The sequence below is a fragment of the Fringilla coelebs genome (genome assembly GCF_963513975.1).
Source record: "Fringilla coelebs genome assembly, chromosome: 9".
Lineage (NCBI taxonomy): Eukaryota > Metazoa > Chordata > Aves > Passeriformes > Fringillidae > Fringilla > Fringilla coelebs.
The window spans coordinates 27,750,261-27,777,204 of NC_140067.1; the positions used below are offsets into that span (position 1 = coordinate 27,750,261).

A 26,944-nucleotide genomic window follows, 5' to 3' on the forward strand; every position below is an offset into this window, starting at 1 on the left:
GCTCTCACCGTAAAGCCCGGCATCTTCCCCGTGTCTGTGCAGCGGCACCGGCCGGACCAGGGTTAACCCCGCCGCCGCTGCCGCCGCCCCATTGGCGGGCGCCCCCCCCGCCGTTCCCATTGGAGGCGCCCGGCCGCGTCTCCCCGGCCAGGGCAGCGCTGGCGGCTGATTGGCGGGCGGGCGGCGCGCGGCGGGCGGGGCGGGCGCCCATTGGCTGGGGGGCGGGAGCGGGGCGCTGGGCGGCACCATGTTGTGGGGCTGGCGGGGGCCGGCGGTGGCCGGGCCATGGCGGGCGGGCGGCGGGCGCGGTGAGTGCGGCGGGCGCGGGCGGCGGGGCCGGGCCGGCGGCGCCTGAGGGACGGGAGCGGGACGGAACGCGACGCGGCGCCGCTGCGGCCCGGGGCGGGTACAGCAGGGGCTCCCGGGCCTGGCGGCGGGAGGGAGGGGGCGGAGGGGCGGCTGCGCCCCGCGGAGCGCCGGAGGGGCCCCTGCGGCCGGACCGGCGGCGGGAGAATCGCAGGATCCGGGAGTCAGTGAGGCTGGAAAAGACCTCCGAGATCGTCGAGTCCAGGCGGTGACCCAGCAGCACCTTGTCAAGCAGACCATGGCACCAAGTGCCACGTCCAGGCTTTCCTTACCCACCTCCGGGGACGGTGACTCCGCCGCCTCCCTAGCAGCCCGTTTCAATGTCTAATCACCCTTACCGTGAAAAAATTCCTCCCTGTGGCCAACCCGAACCTCCTCTGGCGCAGGTTGAGGCTCCGTACTCTTGTCCTATCGCTTTTTACCTGAGGGAAGAGCCGACCCTCACCTGGCCGCATCCTTCTGTCAGGTAGTTGTGGAGAGCAGTAAGGTCCTCCTGAGCGTCCTTTTCTCCAGGCTGAGTCCCCTCAGCACCAGACTGGTGCTCCAGCCCCTTCCCCAGCTCTGTTCCCTTCTCTGGACTCGCTCCAGCTCCCCCACGTCCTTCCTGACAGGTCCGGCCTGAGCCGCGGCTCCGGCCCCCGGACACCCTCCGGCTTTGCCCGTGGTCTGCCGGGGCTGCACGGACGCAGCTCTGGCAGATGGGAGCTTGTATCTGCACTCCTGTGGTTCATTCCTCTTCTGGATGCTCGCTTTGAGCTGGGGACGGAGCCCCGTACAGCTGTGAAGCCTCTGGCCATCTGTTAACCCTTGGGAACAGCCGTCTGCAGCGTGGGCTCTCACCCAGTGCCAGTCGCAGCTTGGCGAAGGTCATTGTCCACTGGTGGCAAAATACAATGTGTGTCCATAGAAGCCTGCTGACTGTGGTTGTCAAAGGCATGGGTTTAACCCTTTTTAAAGGATATCTCTCTTTGGATCCTTTCTGGATACAGATGTGCATAAGCACTGCAGCTGTTTCGTTGTGCCTTCTGAGGCCCTACAGCATCCATAGTGCTTTATGGGCTGAGCAAACAGAGTAAACTGTAAAATGTAGATCCTAGGTTTGCAGTGGATTCATTGTGAGTGGATCCCACCTGGTATTTATTACAGAACAGATGTTCTTGTGTCTTGTTTTAATTTGAAAATTACTCCATGCACCCGTCATGTCCTTAAGTCTGACCTACATGGTCACTACACGATTTGCCTCCATTTGAGGTACAAAGTTTATTTTGCTTCGTGGTACAGAGTTGTCAGCTTGGTTCTGACACCAGAATCCCACTGCCTCTCCTCAGGAGTGGGGGAGGCTGATTGGCACCATCCTACAGCAGAGACAGGCTTATCACTGCTAAAATCCAGATGGGTACATGGACCCTTGTTAAATTTTTAATGTCAGTCTTATGTAGGAGATGAATAAACATGTCAAGTGGAGAAGGGAAGCTGCAGAGTTTTCTCACTGCCTTGGCTTCATTTCCAAGTGCAGCAAGGCTCCCTGAAGCATTTCCAGCTGGCTTTATTGACCTGTAGTGGTCAGGGGGAATGTCAGTAACTGGGATGGGAACAAGGGAGAGTTGTTCCGGCCGTCTTCTGAGCAGGTCCCAGCCCCCTCTGTATCAGTGCCCTTGGCTCCTGTTCCTGTCCTGTTCCATTCCCCATTTCAGTGCTCCCAATCCCTCCCTGCCCACGTGGCATTCCCAGCTCCCTGCCCCTACCAGCTGTGTGCTTCTGGGTTGCCCACATGGCCAAGGCAAGCAGACAACTGTTGAGCCAACGCTGCGGCCCTTCCTGCAGCACCCCTGGCTGCCAGCTTCCAATAAACACATAAACCCTGTCTTGAAAACATCTCCTGTCCTCTCAGAAGCATTTGGAATTAGCTGGTGGATCTAAGTGAAAAGTGTGATTATATAAACTTTGTTTCCATAGGAAACGGTGCTTGGTGGAAAGTGATTCTGCAAGGAGGATTCATGCAGCCTGGTTTCCTGAGGAGTTGTTTGCCACATCCTACCCCAGCAGCTCCTGCCTGGCTCCCACGGGCCTCAGTGCCTGGTGGCTTCTCCCTCCCCAGGGCTGCACCCAGGATCTGCCCGTATCCCAACCCACCCTGTCCTTATTTGTGCAGCCAGCTGAGTCAGGTGTTCCTGTTTGCTGTGCCGGCAGCTGGGAAAGATTCAGGATATTTACCCAGTTGTCCTTGGCTTCTCAAGGCTTCTGTCCTCTATCTGGCCTGTGGTTTTTGTAAAGCTCATGCAAATAGTCCTCTGACAAATTTGGCAGAAATGCAGGTGACAAATTCTTAAGTTACTAAGGGATATAACAGGCCAAGGTGGGCAGACAGATGGACAAAATTATTTTGTTTCTTTCCAAAACTGAGTAAAAATATTTCAGGCAGTTACTGATTGTTGCAGCTGCAGGCAGAGATACTGCAGTGGTTAAAATGCTTGTGGTCTTTCATATATATCGGTGTTGTAGCTCTCAACCAGGGGTGCAGTTGTGTTTGTGGGAAGTTTGAGTGTAGACCGTCACAGATTTTGCCTGTAGATAACAAGGGTTTTAAGAGGAAAGGAGATGGAGAAGCAGCAGACAAGTAAATACGTGGGAAGCCTTGAGCACTAGATGACTAAACTTGTACACAAGGCAGGCAGCATGCAGAGAGTGGAAGTGACAGAATGAGTCTGAGAAATCCAAGGAAAGGTCTGTGGGAGCCTGCCTGTGGAAACTGGAATAACAAGGCTCACACAGAGAAGGGAGGCATGAGCCACCAAGGAGCTGGCCAGGGAGGGGAGGATGGGAAGGAAGATTGATCTGGTGAGACTGAAGGATGTTTTGGGAAGAGGAAAATGTCACTACTGTGTACGATGTTTCTTCAAGGCATTTTCCAGGATTTACTGGAGAACTGCTAAAGGCCTTTTGATAGGTGATCCCAAAAGGTATAGTGCATATAAGAAAAACCCCATGCATTAAACAGGAATTAGACTCTACTTTCACCATATCCATTTCAGATCAGTGTCTGTTTGAGCTATGATTTTTGTGTACTTATGCTGCCAAACTAAACCTTTGCCTGCCCCCGGACCTGATTTGTGACTTGGAGCATAATGAAATCCTGGCAAATTGTACACACAAGTATTTTTGACATAGCAGCTAAAAAGCTTTATGATATAAAAATAAGATTGTTATATGAGGCTTGCCATTGATTTTGTGACTCCAGTAAAAAATGTCTTGTGGGATTTTTCTGGTAACTTTGCAGGCTGCAGCTTTGTAGCTGTAATTTTTGTAACAGGCAAATTGCATGTTGTTTTTTGAACTAGGAGTGAAGTGGTCTGATGTTGGTATTTAATGCCAGAAGACATGCTTTAGTTCATGTGCTTGTGTGCACAGTGACCCCACCATGACACTGAGGAGATGCTGTGATTTGTATACTGAGTTGGAAGACTCATACTTGATGAGAATACAGACCTGGTTGTAATAAGAGAAAGAACTGAACAGGAAATTTCCCGAAGAGGTAGTGAAAAACAAGAAGCATTTCTTATGCAAACCTTGCAGTTGACTACAGCATTAAAAAGCTGCTCAGGCTGTTTATTTCTGGCTGTTTTCTGGTTTTGGCTGGGTTTACTTTTGTCATTGTCCAAGACCCTTTTGCTGGTCGTTCCAGAGTTCTGCTCACACTCACCTTATTTTTTCCTTTTTAAAATTTTGGTGGTGTATTGTTATTTCACTTTTCTCATCTCTGACCTCATTCCAGGGCCAGCTTGACACTTCTGGAGTTCTCATAATCTTCCTTTCCAATCCAAGACTTTGCCAAAGACTTGTCTTTTTCAAATTACTTTTTTCCAAAGCGACATAAATATTTTCTTACATTGCCTTGACACTGTCACCCTTGCCACCTTCAATTTAGAACTGTAAACTCAAGTTCTTGCTCTCCGTGGTAAACTTGTTCATAAAAGGATTCAATTCCCTTGGCTTGCAGAGCAGAGAGTGTAGTGTTGGCACCAAGGAGCAAAGTGCAGGGTGTGGGCAGAGCACTGGGAAATTGATTGCTTGGCAACCTCGGGGGTGCTTTGGTGTTTATTGGAGGAAAGCAGCCGATGACTCATGTCCTCAGATGTCACTAAAAAGTGAGAGCCAACTCACCAGCAAATAGTTAAATATTGAATTTTATTTAATTTTGTAAATTCCGTTTGTTTCATTGGAGGGTTTCAGCCAAAATTAGTTTCAAAGCCGTCACAAAAGTAAATCACCTTTATTTTTAGTGACTGTAGTTGTATTCTGCCCCTGAGTCCCAGGAAGAATATCTCTAGAGAAACTCGGCATTCCTGGAAATCTGTGTAGAAAAGTGAGAGCTCCAGAGGTGTGGAACACCCTGCCCTGAGCTTTAGTGCTTTAGTCAGCCAGCACTGCGCCGTGAGGCTTTCTTTCAATGGGAGTGTGTGCATACACATATCCCACAGCGAGGAGTAACTGTTCTGAAATGACCTCTGTTCTTCTCCTTACTCCTTACAAACTCCAATGGATTTTAAAAATGAATGGAAGCAGTGCTCAAAATGCTTCAGAATTAGTAGTTTTAAAGAGTTGAATTATGCAGTTAAAATGAGAGGGTGCAGGTGCAGCCAATCCGCTTTGCTTGTCTGCTTAAGTTTAAGAATAATGTGATTATTATTTAAGGATCTCTTCCTGGGTGAGTCTGTATCTGCAAGAGTGAGAGCTTTTGGGTCAGGTGCATCTTCCTTGTCTGTGCTTCACATTCTTGTGCTTGCAGTGGGTAATGTGCAGGTGGCAGTGCTGTCTGGAGAAGAACAGGCTGCCAAAACAGAACTAGATGAAGAATAATAATATGCTCTAATTTCCATATAAACATGTGATTTGTTCTCTTTCAGTATGAGTACAAGCACTTATTTCCCAGCAGATTAAAATCAGTATTACACAGTTAACAGGAGACCATGGTTCTAGTTTGAGGCATCCCAGAGGCTTCTACCCTCTGTCCTTGCTGGGGTCTCTGTCCTGCCATGTGTGCTAACAGGGATGTGGGAGGGCTGGGTGGGTCTGCTCTAGACCTCATGTAAATTTGTTCTGTGTGCTGTGGAGTCCTCTGTGGGTTTGCATCTCCTTTTATACTAACACTCTTACACTGTGCCAGCCTGATTCTGCACTGATAGCTGTGACCTGTGTGTGCCTCACCAGGCATGGCCTGGCTGTCTGTGGTTGCTGCTGGTAAAGGAGCCTGTGGCAGCTCATTTTTTCCAGTGCCATGATTAATTATGGCTGATTTATACACTTACTGTTAAATCGCATGAGGAGGCTTTTCTGTGTCAGTCCTCCCCCAGCTCAGGGTGCTGTTTGGGGTTTGCATGATCAGTGTGGCTGGTGAAGAGAAATTCCTGTTGGCTCCCAGTGCCCCTCAGAGGTGTGTCTCATGTCCCCTTTCTCTTTGGCTTTTGACTGCATTCAGCTAATACTAGGAAGGTAATTCTGTGTTTATAACCCAATACAGATGATGGTGCATTCTCTGGTCCTTACATGCAAACACTGCCCTGGCCGAGGCTTCTTGAGGGGCCAGATGTGTCTTGGAGCCCACCATAAATATAGAAACAGATGTGGTTTTAACTGTTGTAGGTGAGGATGTGAGAACAAGCAAGGGATCTGGGATATTTTTTCTAGTTAATTTGGTTGAGATTGCAGACACTTTGTATATTTTCTGTGGTTATGGGTATTACAGTTGAGCGCAGAAGGAACTTAGTTAACTGTGAGGAAGTAAAGATATCACCCCCTACCCCAGCTCATATTTTTTTAAGAATGGAAAAAAAGTCGAGTAAACTACGGTGGCAGCAAATGAAAGGCAATAAACAATTAAGTCTGTTCTGTCCTTATGTCTTGTACCTTCAAGAAAGAAGGTTGTGCAGCTGTTGCCACTGTTGTGAGCTGTCTTAAAATCTACCTGGGAGCTTTTCTGAGAGATAAGTCTTTAGGACACCAGCAATCATGGGATCTCGCACTAGTGGAAGAGTGCATATGAAATTGGAGCAATCACATTAAACTACAGTTCCCTGCAAAAGTCTTGCCCGTGGTGGTTGCAGCTGCTATGATTTCAGCTGTGCAGAGATGCTATCTGGCAATTTCCCCTTCCGTGCAGATCACAGACAGGCTGCAGGAAGGCAGCAAACCCAGTGCTTTTTAACACAAGTGTTCAGGCTTTAGGATACAGGTTTCCATGAATGCGGGCTTATGTTCCAGGCATAAACTTGATTTTGAGTTTGGTGGGATCTGCGGGATTGTAAGTTTGTGTTTTGTTTATTTTTAGGGGTACCAGGAGATGCTTCAGTGGTGAGACATCTTTTACAATGCAAGTTAGGCATGAAATTCATCAACTAACATCCCCTTCCTCACCCTGATCTCCAACAGACTTCCTGTAACGCTTGGAAGAAAGGGTCAGGGGAGAAGGGCTGAAAGGCACCATGAAGCTGAAGCAGCGAGTTGTGCTGTTGGCCATCCTCCTCGTCATCTTCATCTTCACCAAGGTTTTCCTCATCGACAACCTGGACACCTCGGCCGCCAACCGGGAGGACCAGCGCGCGTTCCAGCGGATGCTGTCGGGGCTGCGCGTGGCGCTGGACCCGCGCCTGGAGCACACGCTGCAGTCGCCCTGGGAGATCGCGGCGCAGTGGGTGGTGCCCCGCGAGGTGTACCCCGAGGACACCCCCGAGCTGGGCGCTGTCATGCACGCCATGACCACCAAGAAGATCATCAAAGCTGACGTGGGCTACAAAGGGACGCAGCTGAAAGCTTTGCTGATACTTGAAGGAGGACAGAAGGTTGTCTTCAAGCCCAAGAGGTAAATATTGCTTTCGATGTCTGCATTAACAACTGCTTCATTTATATATACTATTCTTCTCCATGCTGTCACATTAACATTTAAGTTACAAGTTTTTCTGTAAGTGGAAATACCATCCTGTTATTTTTGAGACAGAATAGAACCTTCCTGGTGCTCTAGTAACATTAGCTCTGTACAGCCTTGATTCAGCCTGTCTTTAGATTAAAAGAATAATCACTGTGTTCAGTCCTGAGGGGATGTTGGTTACACCTGATGTTTCTGAGCCGTATCTTCCTGAGTGTGGAAGTGCAGCTTCTGGCAGTTTGGAGACAAGCTTTGCCTCCTTGTTATGTCAGACTGTCAGGAGAGGCTGCAGTTCAGGAGCAGGAAAGGAAGGAGACTCAGCAGTGGTCTTAAAAGTACGTCTGTGTGTCTGGTGTAGTTGAATGTAGGCTGTAAAAATGGTTTGGGTAGGTCAGAGTGAGGGCCCCAGAGCCTCCTGTCTGCCAGCAGTGAGTACTGGAGGAGCAACATAAGAATGGAGGGTAGTGATACTTCCTTGGTATGGCCTCAGTTTACAGTGATCCTCAGAAAAAACTGACATGATTGAATTTTATGAAGAGTCTTGGCTGTAAAGCTTTTTGAACTGTGTGTTCTTGGGGGAAAAGAGAGAAAGATGTTAAAAAGTAAGGCCAGGTCTGTTTTAGGAGATTTTACTGCAAATGAGAAGTGTCATCACAGAAAAAGATTTTGGGTTAAGGAAGCATTAAGGTTTCCTGTCCTGTTAATGAGCAAGTGCAGAGGCCACAAAGATGCTCTGAGGGTTGGAGCACCTCTGCTTTGAATCAGGCTGAGAGAGCTCGAGCTGTTCACCTGGAAAACAGAAGACTCCAGGGAGACTTTAGAGCCCCTTACTGTGCATGAAGGGGCTCAAGAGAGATGGAGAGGAACTGGGCACAGGGGCCTGCAGTGACAGGACAAAGGGGAATGGCTTCACCCTGACAGAGGGCTGGGATAGATATGATTTTGGGAAGAAATTCTTCCCTGTGAGGGTGGTTAGGCCCTGACACAGGCTGTCCAGAAGAAGATCCCTGGAAATGTTCAAAGGCCAGGTTGGACAGGGCTTGGAACAGCCTGGTCTAGTGGAAAGTTTCCCTGCCCATGGCAGCAGAATTGGAATGAAATGTTCTTACAGCCCAAACCAGTCTGTGATTCTGTGATTAGAGAATGAGAAAAAAATCTCTGTGCAGCCAATTCCTGCTCTGGCTGGAGCTCCCCTGCAGGCCCAGACAGCATGAGCCTTGCACACAAAATCCTGGTGGTACAAGAGGCGTCTCCTCCAGTGAAAGAAGTGGGGATTCACAGCATTCCCATAGAGCTTTCTGTGTCAGGGAGTGCAGTCAAGCGTTAACTGAGAGTTAAACTGCATTCTGTAATGCCCTGTCTGTGCAGGCAGACACAGGCTCTGAGCTCCAGCAAGGATCTGTGCAGCTGGGAATGCTTGTAGGAGCACTAGAGAGGGTGGCCTTGGCCGTCCTGGTAGACCCATGTTTTGTTTGTGACTGCTGAATAGCCAGGCTTGTGGGCAGAGTCCTGTTCTGGCACTGCAAGTGAGTCTATTTAACCAGCTTTGGACCTGAAAGCTCTGTCAAAGTTACTGCTAAAAACAGTTCTGAGCAAACTTAACAGCAGGGGAAGAAGGAATTCCCTCATTACTTTTGCTCTGGAAAGGACTAGATGCCTACTGTGGATGGAAACAATGAGTTTGGTCAGGATTTACTAATAAATTTTAGCTCTGCAGCTTTCAAAATGTGACCATGTTTCCAAAAGCCAGCTGTAAGTACACACCGAAGACCTGCCTTCGAGGCCCTGTTCTGAGGATTCGCTGTCTCACTTCAAATTTACTTGAAATTCAGCCTTATTTACTAACATATAATACTTGCTGTCATCACATCTGGTGGTATATGTAAGAAAAGATGCTGGTTTGGTGAAAGCTCCCATTTGGCAGGAATCCTGCACTGGTGAATTCTCTTTTGAGCTGCCCTGCAGAGAAGCTGGAGCATTGCTCAGGCTGGGGAAGTGGACTGTCTTCTCTGTCTTCTCACCCCACATCCTCCCTGAGCAAGGCTAAAACATCGAGGTCCAGCTCTGTGCCTCCTCTTACACTGTTGTTGCTACTGCTTGAACACAAATTCTGCTGGAAATAATCCAGTTTACACAATTTGATACATAGATGGAAATAAGAAAATAGGTAACCTAATTTGGCCTTATTTTATTTGAAAACATGTTGCATTTCACCCGTTTGCTCGGTATTGATTGTGGTGTTTCACACTCAGCTGCAGTGTGGTGCTAGAGCAGTATCTACACTGATCCAAATGTCAGGCCATGAGAAATTGGTCTTTGCCTTGACTAAGTACCATCTACTAAAAGATAAAAAGGGGAGCAAAAAGCCTTGCACTTCACCAAAATACAGCATTGTTGTTGCAATGAGTGCCTAATTTCTATTTTTTGCTGTTCAATATGTCTTTTCTCTGCCAGAATAAAGGCTCTGTTTATACCCAGTATTGTCCTCAGATTCATACTTACTGATTTTCTGTCTACTAAAGATTGCATTTGCCACCTCTTCCACAATATAAGATTATATTTGAGAATTGTTAATGTACAATTCTTTCTAACTCCAAAATCATCTGTGGACTTGCTGCTTTCCAGTATAAATAGCCCCCTGTTGCATAGCAGGGTCTGTGCTCTTTGTTCTAAGATGTGACTTGGCATATGGTTGGATTAAAATTTATTAGTTGGAATGTGAGCTGCTTCCCAAGCTCTGGAGACCACTGTACATCACTGACCTTTCCTCCTTATTTACCACTTCAACAGTCTGGACACTTTAATCTCATTGATGTTTTTCCACTCTCCCATTGGCAGTCACTTGCAAAGTGACCCAGAGACTCCTTATCTATTATTAAATTGTTACTCTGAACAGCAAATTGACAGGGATTCTACACAGACTCACTTCATTTGATTTATTTCAATTGCAGATATGCCAGGGATTATATAGTGGAAGGAGAACCCTACGCTGGCTACGACAGACACAACGCAGAAGTGGCAGCCTTTCACTTGGATAGGTATGGAATTACTGCTTTACCTGGTTTTATTGTCTTTGGAAAATACCAGAAAAAAGGGGTTCTTTGAAGAATGCACCTCAGATGGGAGCTACCTCTGACCTGCCAATTTATCACATTGAAGCCAAGATAAGAATTAGCTTATTCTGTGAAACTTTGTTTCTTAAGATCTTTTCAAGAGTGTAACATTTTAGATATTTGTGAAAAGTTTGGAAAGGAAAATGAGCCCTGCAACCACTCTAGTTAATATTACTGGGGAGAAAGAGCTGTGGAAGAGTCTGAAATACTAAATGTATGTGCTAAGTTCATGTCCAGTTCACTAAAAAGCCAAGACTAATGTCTAGACTAACAGTTTAGTCTAGAGTAAATATGAATCAGTGCATCCTAGAGGAAGTCCAGTTATTCATATCCTAATTGTGCTTGGGATACCCAGGTGCTTTTGTGGACCTGTGCTGTGGGGAAATTACAGGAAAAAATGAAAATGATAGGATGTTCAAAGAATGGGACAGAGAACACCAGACACTGAATGTCAACAGTTATGAAATGCTGTTAAAGCTGCAATTTCACATAACATACATGAGCACACTCTCTGTTTCCTCATAGGAGGATTTGGAGGTGAAAACACATAAAATCTTGAGAAAAGGAATAAGGAGGGACAAATATAACAAAGGATAGAGTAGTTAAACTGAAACTGAGGTTTCTCAGTACATAGATAAGAGCCTTATCACTCTGACTAAACTCATAGGTGGTGACAGAGATGTCTGTTAGTCCTGATTCACCTGTGGAACTCATTGTACAGACAGTAGAAATCAGTAATTCTAGGAAGAATTAGAATATCTAGGATGATAACTATTTGAGTAACACCCATTGCTGCTACAGCCAGCTTGTGCTGGTGGGCCAAAATCAGGGTATATTAAGAAGATAAAAAGATAATGGAGCCAGGTGTCAGTCCATTTGTGCTTTCAAGGAGCATACAGGCTTCAGGGTCCCTGAAAAAGTAGTGATTGAACATTCAATCAAAGCCTCTTTCAAGTGTCCAGATCTCACTTAACTCTTCTTTGCTGTCCATTTGGTCATGATTTTGTGCTTTTTTTCCCTCTGGTCTTTCTCTGTGCCTCTGCACCTCTTTGTTCTTCAGGAATACCTTTTCAGGATCTTTTTCTGTGATGCAAAGACTATCCAGAGGGTGTCAAAAGTGCATTCAGAGAGTTGGGGCTGACACTCCTTTGATCTTTTTACTTCTTTAAGCCCTTTTAAAATTCCAGTACAAACACCCAAGTCATTTGTGGTCACAGAGCAAAGGCTGAGGCAGGCATGGGAGTGGAACCTGGATCTTGTAACTGCAAGTTTTATGGTTGTTCTTCCCACCTCTGTTTTTCCAGGCACTTCTCAGGCATTCACTTTTGTTCTACCATTCTCTTTTCCCTTCTCCTTCCTTGTGCCAAACAAAACAACTCTTGGATTGGTTGCTTTCAAGTGTAATTGAATTGGGCTTAAGCATAACATTTTAATAGATAGTAGTTCCCACAAATTAGAAATGATCTTTCCAGGTGACCAGCCCACGGGCCATATGGTTTTACTGCTTCAGCCTTCTTCAGACACATGATGGATATTTCTGGTGTGAGGTCTGAGTTCTGAGAGTTGGAGCGTGGTGCATCCTCTGTTGCTCTGCTGCAAATGCTTTAATAAAGAAGTGTCACTGATGGCCTATAAAGTAAGTTTAAGATCCAGGCACATATGAAAAATGAGTTTCCTTACTTTGTCTCAGAGAAGAGAGGAGGTTGCTGCAGGGCTTCAGCTTTACTCTTTGGTCTCTGTCATCTGTGACAGAGACTGGGAGGGTTTTTTGTTTTAATTTTGAACTGCTACCTATGTTACAAATTCTCAGGCTGTGTTTTTTCACCCCAAATCAGGATCCTGGGTTTCCGCCGAGCCCCGCTGGTGGTTGGCAGGTTTGTGAATCTGCGCACGGAGATCAAACCCGTGGCCACGGAGCAGCTCCTGGGCACCTTCATGACTGTGGGTAAGTGCATGCCACGGGCTGTGCTGCCCAGGGAAGGGAAAATGCCTCATGGGAAAAAAGAGCCTTGGGAGCCTGACACAGCTATAGAGCAGTTAACCATGATGCAGGGAGCTCTTTCTGTGCCAGGAGAGATCTTGGATAAGCCCACTGGGAGGGGGAGGAGGACTTGGTTTTCTTCAAGTAGTGTTCCCTCATGCTGCTGTTACAGATGGGATTTTTATTTTTTGAGTAAGAATTTTCTCTCTGTTGTCAAAAATGGTTAGAAAAGTCTGGGATTAGGCCTGAAAAGAAAAGAATAAAGTTGTATTTAATGTGAAGAGAGTGGTGATTTGGGATAATTTATAGAGCTGACACACTGGTTGGTATTAGATGTTGTTTGTGCTGCATCAGAGCCTGCAGAGCATTTACAACCAATGGCAGAACTTCCCTGTGTTGTTTACAGTAATAATGCTGTGAAGGACACATAATAGAAGCTATTAATGTGAACTCCTACCAGGTGGTCATTAAGCACCAAGAAATTACTTATGCTGCAGCCCTAACTCCCTCAGGCTTTCATAAACCATCCAATTATTACTCTTTTGTTTGTTTGTTTCATTTCCTAATCAGAAGGCTCCAGAGATGATTGTTCCTTACCGCTGGTAACGTTCCTGTTAGCAGCACTGCTGGCAGTCTCACCTGCTGTCTGACACTGCCACTTACAAGGTGCAACTTCCAGATGAAAGTTTCAGCTCATCCTCATCAGCCTCTCCTGGCATTCACATGGGGTGCCTGCCTCAGGCAGGCTTTACATTTTCCAATTTCAGCCAAGATAACCAAGCTGTTTGCTAGCAGCAGTGCTGACTTGAGAAGTAAGGCTCCAGAAATTTTCATTGCTCCTCCTTAGAGTCCTTGAAACTGCTGTTCTGCAAAGCAGGAACTAAAGAAATGGGTGGATCTGTGGAGGAGGTTATGATCTTTTGTCAGGCCAAATTTGGCCAAATTCCTGAGGTTTTGAAGAAGAGAGAATTCATTCATACTCAGTGCAGGTTTACTGGAGTTACCACTAGAATCTCAAAGAATTCTGTCTCTTGCTAGACCTGCTGCAGCCCCTGGATGGGAAGAGAGACTTGCAGGCTTTCCATACAAATAAGAGATCTGGTCTGCAAGCTCTGTGTTGGTGATGTTCTGTGACATCCTCAGGTTGTCTGACAGGATAGTGGGAGCACAGGGTCTGGATGGAGGGCTGAGAGGCAGGGATGTGTGAGGGTGGAAAGAGAAGAACATGGCATTTGGAGAGCTGAGCCTGCTCTGGGGAGGATACTGGATGTAGAACCAAAGGAAGAAAGGATAGAGAGTAATCACAACCAAGTGAGACATAGCTGAAGAATATTTTGGAAGAACATCTGTGAGCATGGAACTGGATTTAACTTGATGAGGATCAAGTGAAGGTGGGTTAAGAAGGGGAAGATAGAAAAGGTTAAACTAAAACTACTAATGCAGGCTGCACCAGATTACTTGATAGTAGAGGATGAATCAGTGTTAGTGGACTAAAGGCTGCAGCATTTTGTTGCTCCTCTCCTGTCAGAAGACATTGATGGAGCTTTGACAGGTTTGCATTGCTAGATCATGTGAGATACTGGTTCTGTCTCCTCTGCTGAGTCAGCTCAAGTATCTGAGGTGTGTGGCAGGTCTCAGGGTACCAAATCCCTTTGGGTTCTGCTGTGTCTCATTTCACTTAGCTCTTTTTGGTCAGCTTTTTCAAGTGGGAAATCTGGGACATGAAGTATGAAATGTGAAAAACAAGCAGTGTTAACATTGCAAAATCAGGGTCCTAGGAAAAGATCACAAAAACTTGTTGAGAGTGTGATGTATTAATTCTCAGAGTGATAAAGTTACCAGAAAATGTAATTGCTCTCTCCTTTTCATATTATTCTTTAATTGCTCTGAAGGAGTGGGTTCTCTGTAATCTCTTTTGAGCCTCTCAGAGACAGGAACCACGAAAACAAGTGCAGTGAAATCCTGTCGTGGGGAGGCCTCTGCTGCTCCTGAATTTCAGTTGGATTCCTTGGATTAATACCTCTTAATTTGATACCTCTTCATTTTTCTTTTTAAGGCAATAACACCTGCTTCTATGGGAAATGCTACTACTGTCGGGAGACAGAGCCAGCCTGTGCAGATGGGGACATCATGGAGGGCTCAGTGACTCTGTGGCTGCCGGACGTTTGGCCCCTCCAGAAACACCGGCACCCCTGGGGCAGGACCTACCGGGAGGGCAAACTTGCCAGGTATGAGAACGTGGAGTGTCACTCCTTACAGGTGATAATGTGCACTAAAATGGCCCTTGGGTAATTAAAGAGCTCTGAGTGCTTTCAAAACCTGCAGTTGTGTTGACAACTTTCTTAGCACAACAATAGAAGCCAAGCCTACATCTAATAGCCAAGCCATTAGCACACAACTAATACCAACAGTAGAAGCCAAGAAGTCCAGAATAAAATTCAAATTAAAATGAGGAAGAAAAAAAGTCTTCATTGTTTTCCACATACTAAGCACTGTCCTTTTCCTGTATCTTGGCTGGAACAGAACTCCATAATGCAGTCACTCCAAGCTCTGAAAATATTGTCTGTGGGCAAGCTAAGATTCTTCTCTTGTGCCACTGGACCTTCTTTTGATGCTGTGGCCCCTGAAATGTGGCAGCACTGTCCCATACCTAATTTCATGATCCTTGTAGTCAGTTTTCAGAGTTGTGGAACTGGTTTAATTTAAGCTAGGCCCTGTGTCATGATTTGACACTGGCCAAACACCAGGCACTCACAAAAGTTGTTCACTTACCCTCTTCTATTACAGTTGGGCAGAGGAGAGGGAAGAAAATTAACAAAGGGCTCATGAGTTGAGATAATGACTAGGAGAAAAAAGCCCACTTTAAGGGTAAAATTTAAAGGTATAAAATAAATTTGTTATTAACAGAGTAGAGGAGGATAATGAGAAGTTAAATAAGCCTTCCCCCTAACCCCTCCTTCCTTCCCACCAACAGTGCAGGAAGACAGGGTATGGGAGTTTGGGTCAGTTCATCATTGCAGATCTTTTCCTGTTCACTCATGGAAGGAAATCTTTTCTCTGCTATGCCATGGGATCACTCCCCCAGGCAAGCAGTTGTCCTAAGTCTTTTAAGGATAGGCTGCTCCAGTCTGGGAGCAAGGAGAGAGCAAGCAAGCCCTCTCTCTCTCTGGAAGCAGGGTCCCTCTTTCTCTCTTCAGGTCTCTCACTAGACCACAACTTTCTCTGGTATCCACCCACTCAGCCATGAGCACTTTTCCCATGGGCTGTGCCTGGATCTCTGCATCCCCCATGGACTTCATGCATTACAAGGGAGCAGTTTGTTTTATCAAAGTCCTCACCACAGCCTGCAGAGGAATCTTGGCTCTGATGCCTGGAGCACCATCTCCCCTTCTTTCTTTTCCACTGACCTTGGTGTCTCCTTGTTGTTTTCCCTCACATGTCTTCACTTCCTCCTCTTCTCTGACTAGAAGAAAAACTGCTGCTTGTAGGTACCATTGTCAACTTCCACCAGTTCAAAGACTGTTGCAAGATCCCACAGTGCCCAGAGGTCAATCCCATCTAGGTTCTGTGTGACTCCCATCTAGGGGAGTCACTTGTCATGCTTCCACTGCTAGCTTCAGAGATTGGCTCTGTCAGACATGCTGGAAGCTTCCAGCAGCTTCTCACAGAAGCCACACCTGTGGCATTCCTCTGTCACCAAAAATCAGGCTGTGCCACATCAACACACCCTGGAAAGTCCTTTGCTTTAAATGCCATCAGTATTTGGTGACCATGCTCAGCATGTAAAGAATGCTAAATCCCACATTTGTCCTTTAAGCAGCATTCTACAATAGATGTAACACATCTGAGTTCCTCAGGTGAGGATGTTTTTGCCATGACCAGAACAAATGGGTTTGAGCTTAGTAAATTTTTTTGAATCTGTTTTGAACTTGGAAGTGATTAGAAGAGATTTTCAGTCCTTTATCTAAAGTATTCATTGATTTCCAATGATGTGATTGTTCTCAGAAAGAATCTCATCCAAAGGTTCTGTTGAACTGTTTTAGGGTATAAAATGCACAGATTGAGTTTTGAGCAGCAGATGTTTTTTCTTTCCCAGCAGGTCAAAATCAGCTGTGTTCAGTACATGATACATTGCAGTGATGAACAGGATGAATTTCTTGGAGGTGTTCCTCCTGTTGAGAGGTTCCTTTTCATCACACCCTGCCTGCTTACACAGGGGTTTACCTTGATTCCTGTGCTGATTTGATATTTGGTGTATTTAAACTCACACTTGCCTCCTCCAGATGAGGTTACAGGGTTCTGGTGTATTTCACCATGTCATGCTGCACATTTCACTTTGAGAGATCAGAATTAAAGGTTCTTGGTGTCATGCTCTCCTTTTTCTGTGCCTGGTAATTGTGAAAAAATAACTCTGTAAGAGTTTTTCCCTGCTCTAGCTGCTGTTTTGAGTTGACCTTTTAAACATAATTCACACAGGCACATTAGTGTATGTAATTTTTAATGGAGGTGTAATAGACAAAATCCCCAACCTTCCAAGGCCTGTGCTAATACAATATAAATTATCAGTAATGAGTGTTGGATAAAAGTCTCTCTTGAAAGACTGCATGGAAAATGAGAGAGAGCATAGTATATCTGAAAAATTGTGGCAAGAAGATTAAGTACTGCTCTGAAGTAAAAGGAGAGAAAAAGAAACACTTGAGGGAGAGTGGGATGCAGCATAAGAAATGTGTCAGAAAAGGAGAAGAGGTTCTGAGACTGTTGCTGTGTGGACTTGTGCTACACCTTGAGTGTGAGTTGGACCTTGGTGCAAAGAACCCTCTTCCTAGGGGGATTTAGGCACAGTGTTTGAGGAACATGGTGATCTGTTATTAGGAACATTGAGAAGATAAATTTTTAAGCTCTCTGATTTGGATGCCTGGAAGAAAGGTGGGATATGGGGATCTCTGGTTCCAGACTACTAGAAAATGAAGTGGGATATGTGGCAGTTGTAGTCATTAAATTCTGATCTTCCTAGTTTTATGACTATCTGCAGTTTTGAGCATGTCAGAAAGTCTCTCCAGCTTGTGTTTCTTCCATCTCTGTTTCCAAATCACAGATGGTTTAAGGCATTTCCAATTTAACTGCTATTTTGTGAAGGACTGTTTCAGTCCTCACGTGGAAGATGTCCTTGTTGTTTAGGTTGACAGATGGAAAGGATATACACCAGAGATTTGGCTGTTTTGGTGGTGGTGTTGAATAGCTTTGAAAGCTGTAAAGAAAAAAATGAGGAAATTTAAAATCCTAGCTTTGGAGTATTGAGATATGACATCCGTGTTACGAGATTATGTGGAGAAGGAGAAGGAGATAAGAGGGGAGCTTGAAATCATGTCAGTGGAGAAGAAGGTGAGATACTCTGCAAAGGAGGAGGGGAGGAAAGAGACAGCTGTGAGTGAGGAAGAGTGACCACTGTGAAACCCTTCTGGGAGCAAAGGGGCCCATTAAAAAGAAAAAAGGAGGGGAATGGAAAGCCAGATGGAAACAGCTCAAGGCAATGGAAACACACACAGTACTGAAGTGTTCCTTGGGAAGTTGAGGGAGGCAAGGCATGGCAGTAATCTTCCCATAACATAGCCTGGCCACTGTGGAGTTGTGAGGAAGCAAACTCTGACTTTGTTTTCCATAGGAAGATGATCTTTGTGTATCTTTGCTCTGTAGGCTGGGATGTTAATGCAGGCTTTACTCTGCTCATAAACACTTTTGTCCAGCTCTTCCTTCTTGCTCTAGCCTGGGCTGCTGCCCTTTCTTGGTGCACTCGAAGTGACCCAGGGCAGCTGTAGCTGCTGCTGCTGTGCAGGGGTGGCTCCCTGAGGCTGCCTGGTTCCCTCTGGCTGCAGGTGGGAGTACGACGAGAGCTACTGCGACGCCGTGAAGAAAACGTCGCCGTACGACTCGGGCCCGCGCCTGCTGGACATCATCGACACGGCCATCTTCGACTACCTGATCGGCAACGCCGACCGGCACCACTACGAGAGCTTCCAGGATGATGAGGGAGCCAGCATGCTCATCCTGCTGGACAATGCCAAAAGGTGAGCCTGGGCACAGCACTGCTGGCCTGGCAGTGCTGGCTGCGAGGGCACACACTGATCTGCTCTGTCGCTCTCTCTTTTTTCTCTCTCGCGCTAATTTATTCTTTAGTATCGTTTGTAATCGTCTATTTCCTTTTTATCAGAAATTACTCAGCAAATCTTAGGGTCCTTCGAAGGCTGTGGGGCTGACAGGACAAGGGGGAATGAATTCAAACTGAAAGAAAGTGGATTTAGATCAGATATTAGGAAGAAATTCTTCCTTCTGAGGGTGAAGAGGCCCTGGCACTGGTGGCCCAGAGAAGCTGTGGCTGCCCCTGGATCTCTGGAAGTGTCCAAGGCCAGGTTGGACAGGGCTTGGAGAAACCTGGGCTAGTGGGAAGTGTCCCTGCCCACGGCACGGTGGTGGAACAAGATGAGCTTTAACCCAGCTCTTCCAACCCAAACCATTTTAGGACTCTGTGATTCTGCTCTGTGCTCTAGATACTCTTCTGTCTTGGCAGAGTCCTATTCAAGCTACAGAAACTCCCCAGTTAACACAGTATTTCCCAAAGCAACTTTCAAAGGTTTGCTTTCCTCCTATCCCCAGAAATGTCCTTTCCTTTTAGGCTTTTAATTAATGGAAGATTGAAAACATAGGCATTTTTATTTATCACCAGTCAGTATAAGTGAGTGCTGTAATAAAAGCAGATCTTTCTAAAATGTGTTTCTGAATAATTTGGCATTTCCTACATTCTTGATATGCCTACTCTGGCTTTGAAAGATTAAAAGGTTAGAATGGAGGTAGAAGTGATACCAAACACAAAAATGATGATGTTCAAAATGTGGACATTAACTCTTACCCAAAAAAAAGTTTTAAAAATGTGTTTAAAATATGAGTTCTTCTGTCCTTGCTATAGATGGGTTTTTTTTTTTTTTGGTATATTGTCCACTATAGTTTAGGTTAAAAATCATATTGAAGACACAATCTTGTTTAAATCATAACAATTTGATTAATTTTTCTTAAAAACATAAAGGTCATCTATTTGCCTTTCTCATAATTCAGTCCAGCCATTCTGGATTATTTATTTCTCTGGTGGGCACTCCCATGTGCAGTGGCAGTGAGTTTCCCTTCTGTGAGCACCAGCAGCTCCTGTGGCAGGCTCTGCTCAGGCTTTGCACACCACTTGTACCAAGTGCACACAGCACTTGAGACCTTGGAGATCCTTGGAAGGCTTGGGGTTACTTTTCTTTTCCCATTTATCTTTTGTATAGTGGTTCTGTTGTTCCTTCCATCTTTCCATCCATCCTTCCTGTCATCAGCCTGTTCTAGTATGACAGCAGGATGCATTCCACCTCGGGACTGCTTAAATACTGCTGCTTTAGGTGAATTTGGCAAAAATGCTCTTTCTGTTCCTCACTGACAATGTGCTAGGAGGAAGGAAGGAAATGGATTAGTCACTGGAAGTGAATATGGGGTCAAGTCCTTTTGTTATGGTCCGTTCCTATAGCATTATGAAAATATTTGTGGTGGAGCTTTGTAGGCTGACAGTAAATTATTTTCTTGAAAATGTAAGTGATTTATTTGTAATAAAATTTTTAATTACTTTCAGCTCCTTTGAAATAGTGGGCAGGGGACAGTTTTTCATAGAACCATGGTAGATCTCAATTTGGAAGGGACCCATAAGGATCATTGACCCCAACTCCTTGTCTCTTACAGGGCTGCCTAAAACTGTGAATAAGAGCAGCTGCTCCTTGGTGCCATGACCACTTCCCTGGGAGCTTATTGAGTGTTAAAGCTATGAATAATAGAATTATTTGGGCAGCATAAGGACAGGCCCCTGCAGCAACTTATCTTTATTGAAGGGAAAGTTCTTAGTTGAAAACAGTATTATGAGGAAGGTGAAACTATGAAAAATAAATCCAGCATGTGTTTGGATGAAGCTTGAAATGCCTTCTGGCTTGAAATGTTTAAGTTGATCACTTTGTTAGTGAACTGTTGCTGCTGTTTGGTTCCTTCCCTGCCCAGCTGTGTCAGGCAGGCAAAGCTCCCATTCTGCATGCCCAGAATAGCAGTTATTCCTTACCCCTGCATCATTTCTAAACTCCTCTGAAATGCCTTTCTAAGGTGCCTTGGTCTGATAAAGAACTGGGTATACTGTACTGCTTCTGTTTACCTGCTTAGCTGATGCTGATGAAAGTTGTATCTGTGACTGGTCTTAGACTGTTTATATTTTAATTTAAATTATTTGATCTCTTGGAGCATGAAATTGCCTAGTATTGATTTCTCTGAATTCTTTACAAAGCTCTTTATGTGGAGAACAACCTTAGGAGTTCAGCTGGTTCACTTGGTTTTCATTTTGCTTTTCAGCTTTGGAAACCCTGCCCTGGATGAAAGAAGCATCCTGGCTCCTCTCTATCAGTGCTGCATGTAAGTGAAACACAGGGGTGCTGTTCACTTTACTTATGTAATTGCTGTCCTTAGGTTTGCAGTATCATTAACTTGGGAGCCTTCTGGCAGCCTGAAAAGGTTTGCTGGCTTCCACAGTGCTGTACTTTCTTGAGATATTGTCTGTTTGATGGATGGGCACTGCCCAAGAAGCTGAGGAATCCATTTTCATGAAGGCAGAGGGTTGGCTGCAGAAAGTGGTCTCACCTCCAGGTCACTGGTTCAGCTCTACCCACAGTCAGTGTGACAGGCACTTTACATCTGCAGCTGTTCCATCCAGCTCCTGACAAATCAGTGTTCACATCCCAGCTGGAGTTCTTCCTGACAGTAGTGAAGGATGGCAGTTTAATAAAGGCAATTTAATAATTTCAAAAATGGCTTCTAAAGAAACCTTCAGCCCTGCTCAGGGGGTTCCTCCCAAGTAAAATGTGCAGTTTCTTTGCAGAGTTTTGTTTCTGCTTTGGCCTTGTGAGCTGTGGTTTTATTTTCAGAGGCTGTGACTTGTTGATTTCTGTTCTGTGTCCCCTCTCTTACCAGGCAATCGCTACTTCTCATTAGGAAATAGATTCTCCAAGGGCTGGAGTACCTCTCCTGTGGAACAGCCTGAGAGAGCTGGGGTGTTCAACCTGGAGAAGAGAAGGCCCTGAGGAGACCTCAGAGCTTCTTCCAGTGTCTAAGGGGGCTCCAAGAGAGCTGGAGAGGGACTTGGGACAAGGGCCTGCAGTGACAAGACCGAGGGGGAATGGCTTCACACTGACAGAGGGCAGGGTTAGATGGCATAGTGGGAAGAAATTCTTCCCTCTGAGGAGGCCCTAGCACAAGTTGTCCAAAGAAGCTGTGGCTGCCCCATCCCTGGAAATGTCCAAGGCCAGGTAGGACAGGGCCTGGAACAACCTGATCTAGTGGAATGAGATGTTCTTTAAGGTCCCTTCCAGTCCAAGCCATTCTGGGCATCTGTGAAAATTTCCAGGAAGAAAAATACTGAGATATCAATTTCCTGACTCTGATACTTCAACATTAACTCCTTCAAGCCTTCCAAAAGGAGCTTGTCTGTGAAGCTTGTCCTTGAAAGGTTCTGGCTTCCAAATTCTCTGGGACCTTTGAAATCTGGGACCTTTGCAGAAAGCCTGGGCTCTCATCTTGCTTGCACTAAGCACAGCTCCCTGCATGCTGCAGTACACCTGGCCCATGTTCTGCAAGGTCCTTTTAAAAGTCTTATGGAGAACAGTTAAAGAACTTTTAAATTCTTCTGTTTTCCTACATTAATTTTAAATGTATGTTTAATTTCATGCTTTATTGAGATTCTTCTGGAGTCTTTGTCATCTTGATTCCCCCAAATGCAACCAGAGGAGAAGTTTATCTCTGTAAGAGACTTTGCAATTTCCTGCTTTTCCGATTGTCCTTCTTTCTAGTACTGGGCAAATGCCATATGATAATTAATTTGCATAATTGTTTTAACAACAACAATTGTTGTTGTTACGACACTTTCTTATTTTGCTGGTTTTATTGGAAGCCATCAAACACAAGAGTTTAGATCAGGGATGCTAAAGATTTGGCCCTGAAAGGTTTGGGGGAGAATCCCAAGAGACTTCACAGAACATGCGAACTGAGAGGGGCTGACACAAACAAGCTCAGTGGTCAGTGAAGAGGAAAGATCACTGCTGTGTTCTCTTTCTTGGAATTTGGTCAACTGCCTTTTGTCCTTTGTGATTCATTATTGGTCAGTGATGCTCTTCCTGAGGTGACCTTTGTTGAATTTGTTGATTTTCCTTCCTTTTCTTTCCTTTCCAAATTGTGTCTGGGAGGTCTCAGGACTGAAGACCTTCTGTGCTCTTAGCTGGAAGCGTTCCTGTGTAACATCAGAGTTGTGTCTTCATCACCTTTAATTTTCAAATTTCATTAGATCCTGTCTATGATGCAGTTCCACCTGGACCCTGCCATCCCAAACCCACTTCTGCAATGAGTCTCCATTCTTGATGAGCCGGTATTCCCAGGGGGATGCAGCAGGACCCTGGTGTGGTGATGTGTGTCTGTTTCTTTTGCAGCATCCGGGTTTCTACCTGGAACAGGCTGAATTACCTGAAGAACGGAGTCCTGAAGTCTGCCTTAAAAACTGCCATGTCACATGACCCCATCTCACCTGTGCTCTCCACCCCTCACCTGGACGCCCTGGACCAGCGGCTCCTCAGCATCCTGGCTACAGTGAAGCAGTGCACAGACCAGTTTGGGCCAGATGTTGTGCTGGTGGAAGACAGGATGACTCTGTCTCACTTGTAATCCTAGCGGAACACGAGATGAAACTCCTTTTTTAAAAAACAAACAAACGAACAAGCGATAGAAAAACAGCACAATCAGTTCAGAAGGGCTGTGGCCAAGATGGACTGACATGAACAGGAAAGTTCCCGAGCCAGAGGAAGGGAGGTGACACTGGCTGTTTCCTTGGGCTGGCAGCAGTGAGAGGGGGAAGGAGCCTGGGATGGCTCAGCCCCGTGGTGGCCGCTGTGGCGTGTCCATTGCCGGCAGTGGGCGTCGCGCTGGATGAACACGGCTCTGGGTGCTGTGCAGTGTGGAATACTCAACTCCTTTGTGGACTGGATTGGAGGGGAGCACAGTCCCCTCCCCTTCTCTTCCCCCTTTACTCTGGCGAGTTTGTTCATTCAGGGTTGCACACAATCAGCTCTGAGCTGGTTGGGCATTTTACTGCTTCTCTAGAGAACGAGCAGGGGCGAATAAAATAAGTATTGGACTGAAGAGTTGTGCCACCCCCCAGGGTGGGATGTTCTTCTGGTTGTCTGAGGGGTGGGAGAGGAGACCTCTGCTGCTCACTTGGCTTTTCCTTGATAAAAGGCTGGGAAAGGGGGCTGCCTCATATGTGATAATGCTTCAGTGTTTTTGCTGAAGTCCTATCAAAGGTTTATCCACAGGGTTGGAGATTTAGAAGAGGACAGGGTGGTTATACAGCACTTAATAATTAAGGGGTTATAGTAAGTTTCCATGTGTCTTGTCCCTCTTTTTTTGAAATAATCTGGCAAGGTCTGAGTAGAGAAAATATCCTTGCAGTCCTGTGTCCATTATAACCAAATGTTCATTCTCTTGTAGCTGAGGAGGACAGAATCTGTCCTTGGCAGCAGTTCTGTGTAGCGAGGTCAGGCTGCTTTACTGTGAGCCCTGGGTGCTGTGGAGCCTCTGGACATGTGGGACTGGGGGAAGAGGTGTTTGCTGGGCTCCCCCAGTCACCAGCAGTCACCTGAGATGTGCAGACATCCCTGAGCTGTGGTCTGTCTTCTTCATCTCACCTGAGAGAGCTTTCTGCTGCTCCCTGTGACCACAGCTCAGCACTGCTGTTTTGGGGACACCAGTGTTGGGGTCCCACCTGGTTTGGCTGTGGCTGAGCTCAGAAGCTGGGACCACTTCCAGGAGGTTTTCTGCCTTCCCCAGTTGCTTCCTGCAACCCCCACTGCTATGGTTCTGCCTGGGATGGTCATCCAGGAGTCCTCACTAATGGTTTTGCCATAGATAAAGTTGGTTTTTCAGGGCAGGCTTGCAGCACTCATCTTGTGCTAGTCCTGTTGTCTTTCAGCACTGCAGCCTGTGCTGAGTATGTGTCAGAAAACTGATCACCTTGGGGCAGGTCTCAGTTTGTGTCTCCAGAAGAGAAACAGCTTCATCCCTGTTTCCAAATTCAACAGCTTTGCATCAGTGTTCAGCCAGCATGGTCCTTATTGTAAGGAAGAAGCTCCCTTCCCCAAGTGATTACAGGTTACTTAACTTGAGAGCAAGAGCACCAGAATGTCAATTTGAATCCTTTTCCTTGATTTTCCTGTCAGGATTTCTCTGACTGCAGTGTGGCAGGCAAGTAAAGAGCTGTTTTCTGTTCTGTTTCACCTGATCCAGGAGGTGTCAGGGAGAGAGTTTATCTGAAAAATGCAGGCATTGGTTTATTTTGTTGAAGTCTTTTTCTCATTGCATGAGCAGAGTTTCTTGAAAGTAGAATGTGACTGTTTACCTGGGATTGAATTCTCTGCTATTCTTGCTCTCTTCTGGACTTGGCCACAACCACAGATGCCATAGAGCAATGAGCTGATGGGATGGGATCTGGAGTTGTTTACTGCAGTTCTTAGTCAGGGTGGTGACACACAGCCAGCTTTGAGGACACTGTGAAGCTCCTGCCTCTATCACCTGATTAACAGAACATGCTTTGGGTGGTGCCTGTGGGGCAGGAGCAAGTGCTGGTTTTAGCTGTTTCCCAGGAAATTTCAGATGATTTACCCAAAGGGGAGATAGTGAAGCACATGATTGGTGGCTTGTAGCATTTCTAAAAGCATATTCTCCTCTTTGAGCTTAAACATAAGCTCTTAATATTTTGGGAGGGATCTACCAAAATTTAATTTTTGACTTCTATATGATCACTCTTGATATTTACATTTGATTTAATAATGGGCTCAAAAATCTTTCAGTCTTTGAAATTAAATTAATGTTGAGGACTTACATATTGCTATAAGCTAAAGCTTTTGCTGTCAGATGGAACCTGGGGATGAGTTTTTTCCCAGTATAAATGTCAAAGATTTAAAGCAGGGTATTGGTTTATTTTGGTTTACTTGTGGACAAAGGGCATGAAGTCCAGCATTATCAGTAGAAGGAAGCAAGAAATGGTTGTTTTTTGGGATTGGTTTTTTATTTGTGATATTGATGCTTCTTGTTGCTGTAAACACTACTGGAGGTTGGTGTTCTGCAGCAGGAAAGAAAAATAAATTCCTCTCTTAAACCAAAATCGGGAAGATCTGGTTTTGGCCTTGTGACAATTTCTGCCCTTTTGGCAGTGGTGGTCGTTTTACTTGAACACAGAACCCTGAGAGATTTTAAATTGTAACCATTGCAAAGGAAATGAGGAGCAGCATCCAGGTGCCAACAGGGTCTGCTTGAATCTCTGAAAAATAACACTGTTTGCAAGGCAGGTGCTCTGGGGTGGAGGTTTTCCAGACACCTTCTGATTCTTGTTCACTGTGCACGTGTCACCCACTGGCCCCAGATGTTACACACTGGTTGTGTCGTGGCTATCAATGATATCAGAGCACTGGAAGCACAGAAATCAAGAACTAATTAAAGAGCCTCATCAGCCATCTGCTATTTACCTCCTCCTTCCCAAGTCAGCCATCAGGGGGAGGAGACACTCGAGTCAGCTCCCTTTCCAGCAGCTGATGAACTGGAGTGTGTCTTGCCAAACAAACTTCAACTCAAAAGTACTAATTTATTAAGAAGGTAATTTATTTAGTGCAGCAGCTGGAGCAGGATGCTGGAAACAGACCCCCCTCTTGGATGTGCCAGAGGAGGCCCCTGGGAGCTGCTGCACAAATGGAGTTGCTAATAAGCAAACAGAATGCAATCATGACTTTCTACTCCTATCCCCCAGGGTCAGATCCCACATAAAGCAACATTGTGTGAATAAAGATTTTAATAAAGCAACATTGATGGATTGCCTAAGTGTCTCTCTCCCTCCCCTGTCTCTCTGGAGTTCCAACATGTGGTGGGCTGAATGTGTGAAGTGTTTTGCTGCTGCTGTCTCCCAGTTCCTCCTCTGCTAATGGCTGTCAATGGCATTTACTCCAGATGTATATCCAAAAAATGCAGCTTGTTTGCCAGAGCCTTGTTGGTAAGGAAGGAAGAGTGTCCCAAAGGGATACAGAAATAAAACACACCTAGACTGAGGTGTGGTTTTGCCCATGCATCCCATGGCCCTGCATCTTGCAAGGGCACATGGCCTGAGCCCTTGGCAGTGTCCCAGGAGCTGGTCCCAGGAGCCAGGGATGACTCCTGGGTTGTCAGGGGTGTCTGCAGAGCTGGCAGGTGCTCGTGGCTGCCTTTGCTGAGCTTTTATTGGGATGGGCAGGTCACTGCTCCCCCAAGAGCAGAGCTGTACTCAGGCTGCAGCAGAGCTTCCCTTAGTTCCCCAGCAGGGAGTGTTTCCGAGGCAGGAGGTGAGGTACTTCTGAATTCAGGGATCTTTGGCCTGCTCTGTAGCATCAACTGGTGGTGTGAAACCTGTTTTTCTTTGAACTAGAGTTTCTCACTGAGTTT

At 45.9% G+C, this 26,944-nt stretch overlaps 1 protein-coding gene across 2 annotated transcripts; it reads left to right on the forward strand.

Moving 5' to 3' along the window:
- Nucleotides 1-279: 279 nt before the first annotated feature.
- FAM20B (FAM20B glycosaminoglycan xylosylkinase) lies at nucleotides 280-26,294 on the forward strand. 2 transcript variants are annotated; one of them, XM_084211014.1, is made up of 8 exons: nucleotides 280-308; nucleotides 6,692-7,222; nucleotides 10,237-10,323; nucleotides 12,234-12,343; nucleotides 14,436-14,607; nucleotides 18,253-18,444; nucleotides 20,792-20,851; nucleotides 22,915-26,294. In XM_084211014.1, the coding sequence occupies exons 2-8, from the start codon at nucleotides 6,846-6,848 to the stop codon at nucleotides 23,144-23,146; spliced, it is 1,230 nt and encodes a 409-aa protein (XP_084067140.1). In that variant the 5' UTR covers nucleotides 280-308; nucleotides 6,692-6,845; the 3' UTR covers nucleotides 23,147-26,294. The 2 variants fall into 2 exon arrangements, with proteins under 2 accessions (XP_084067140.1, XP_084067141.1); XM_084211015.1 differs by having other exon boundaries at nucleotides 288-308; nucleotides 6,793-7,222.
- The last annotated feature ends 650 nt before the right edge of the window (nucleotides 26,295-26,944 follow it).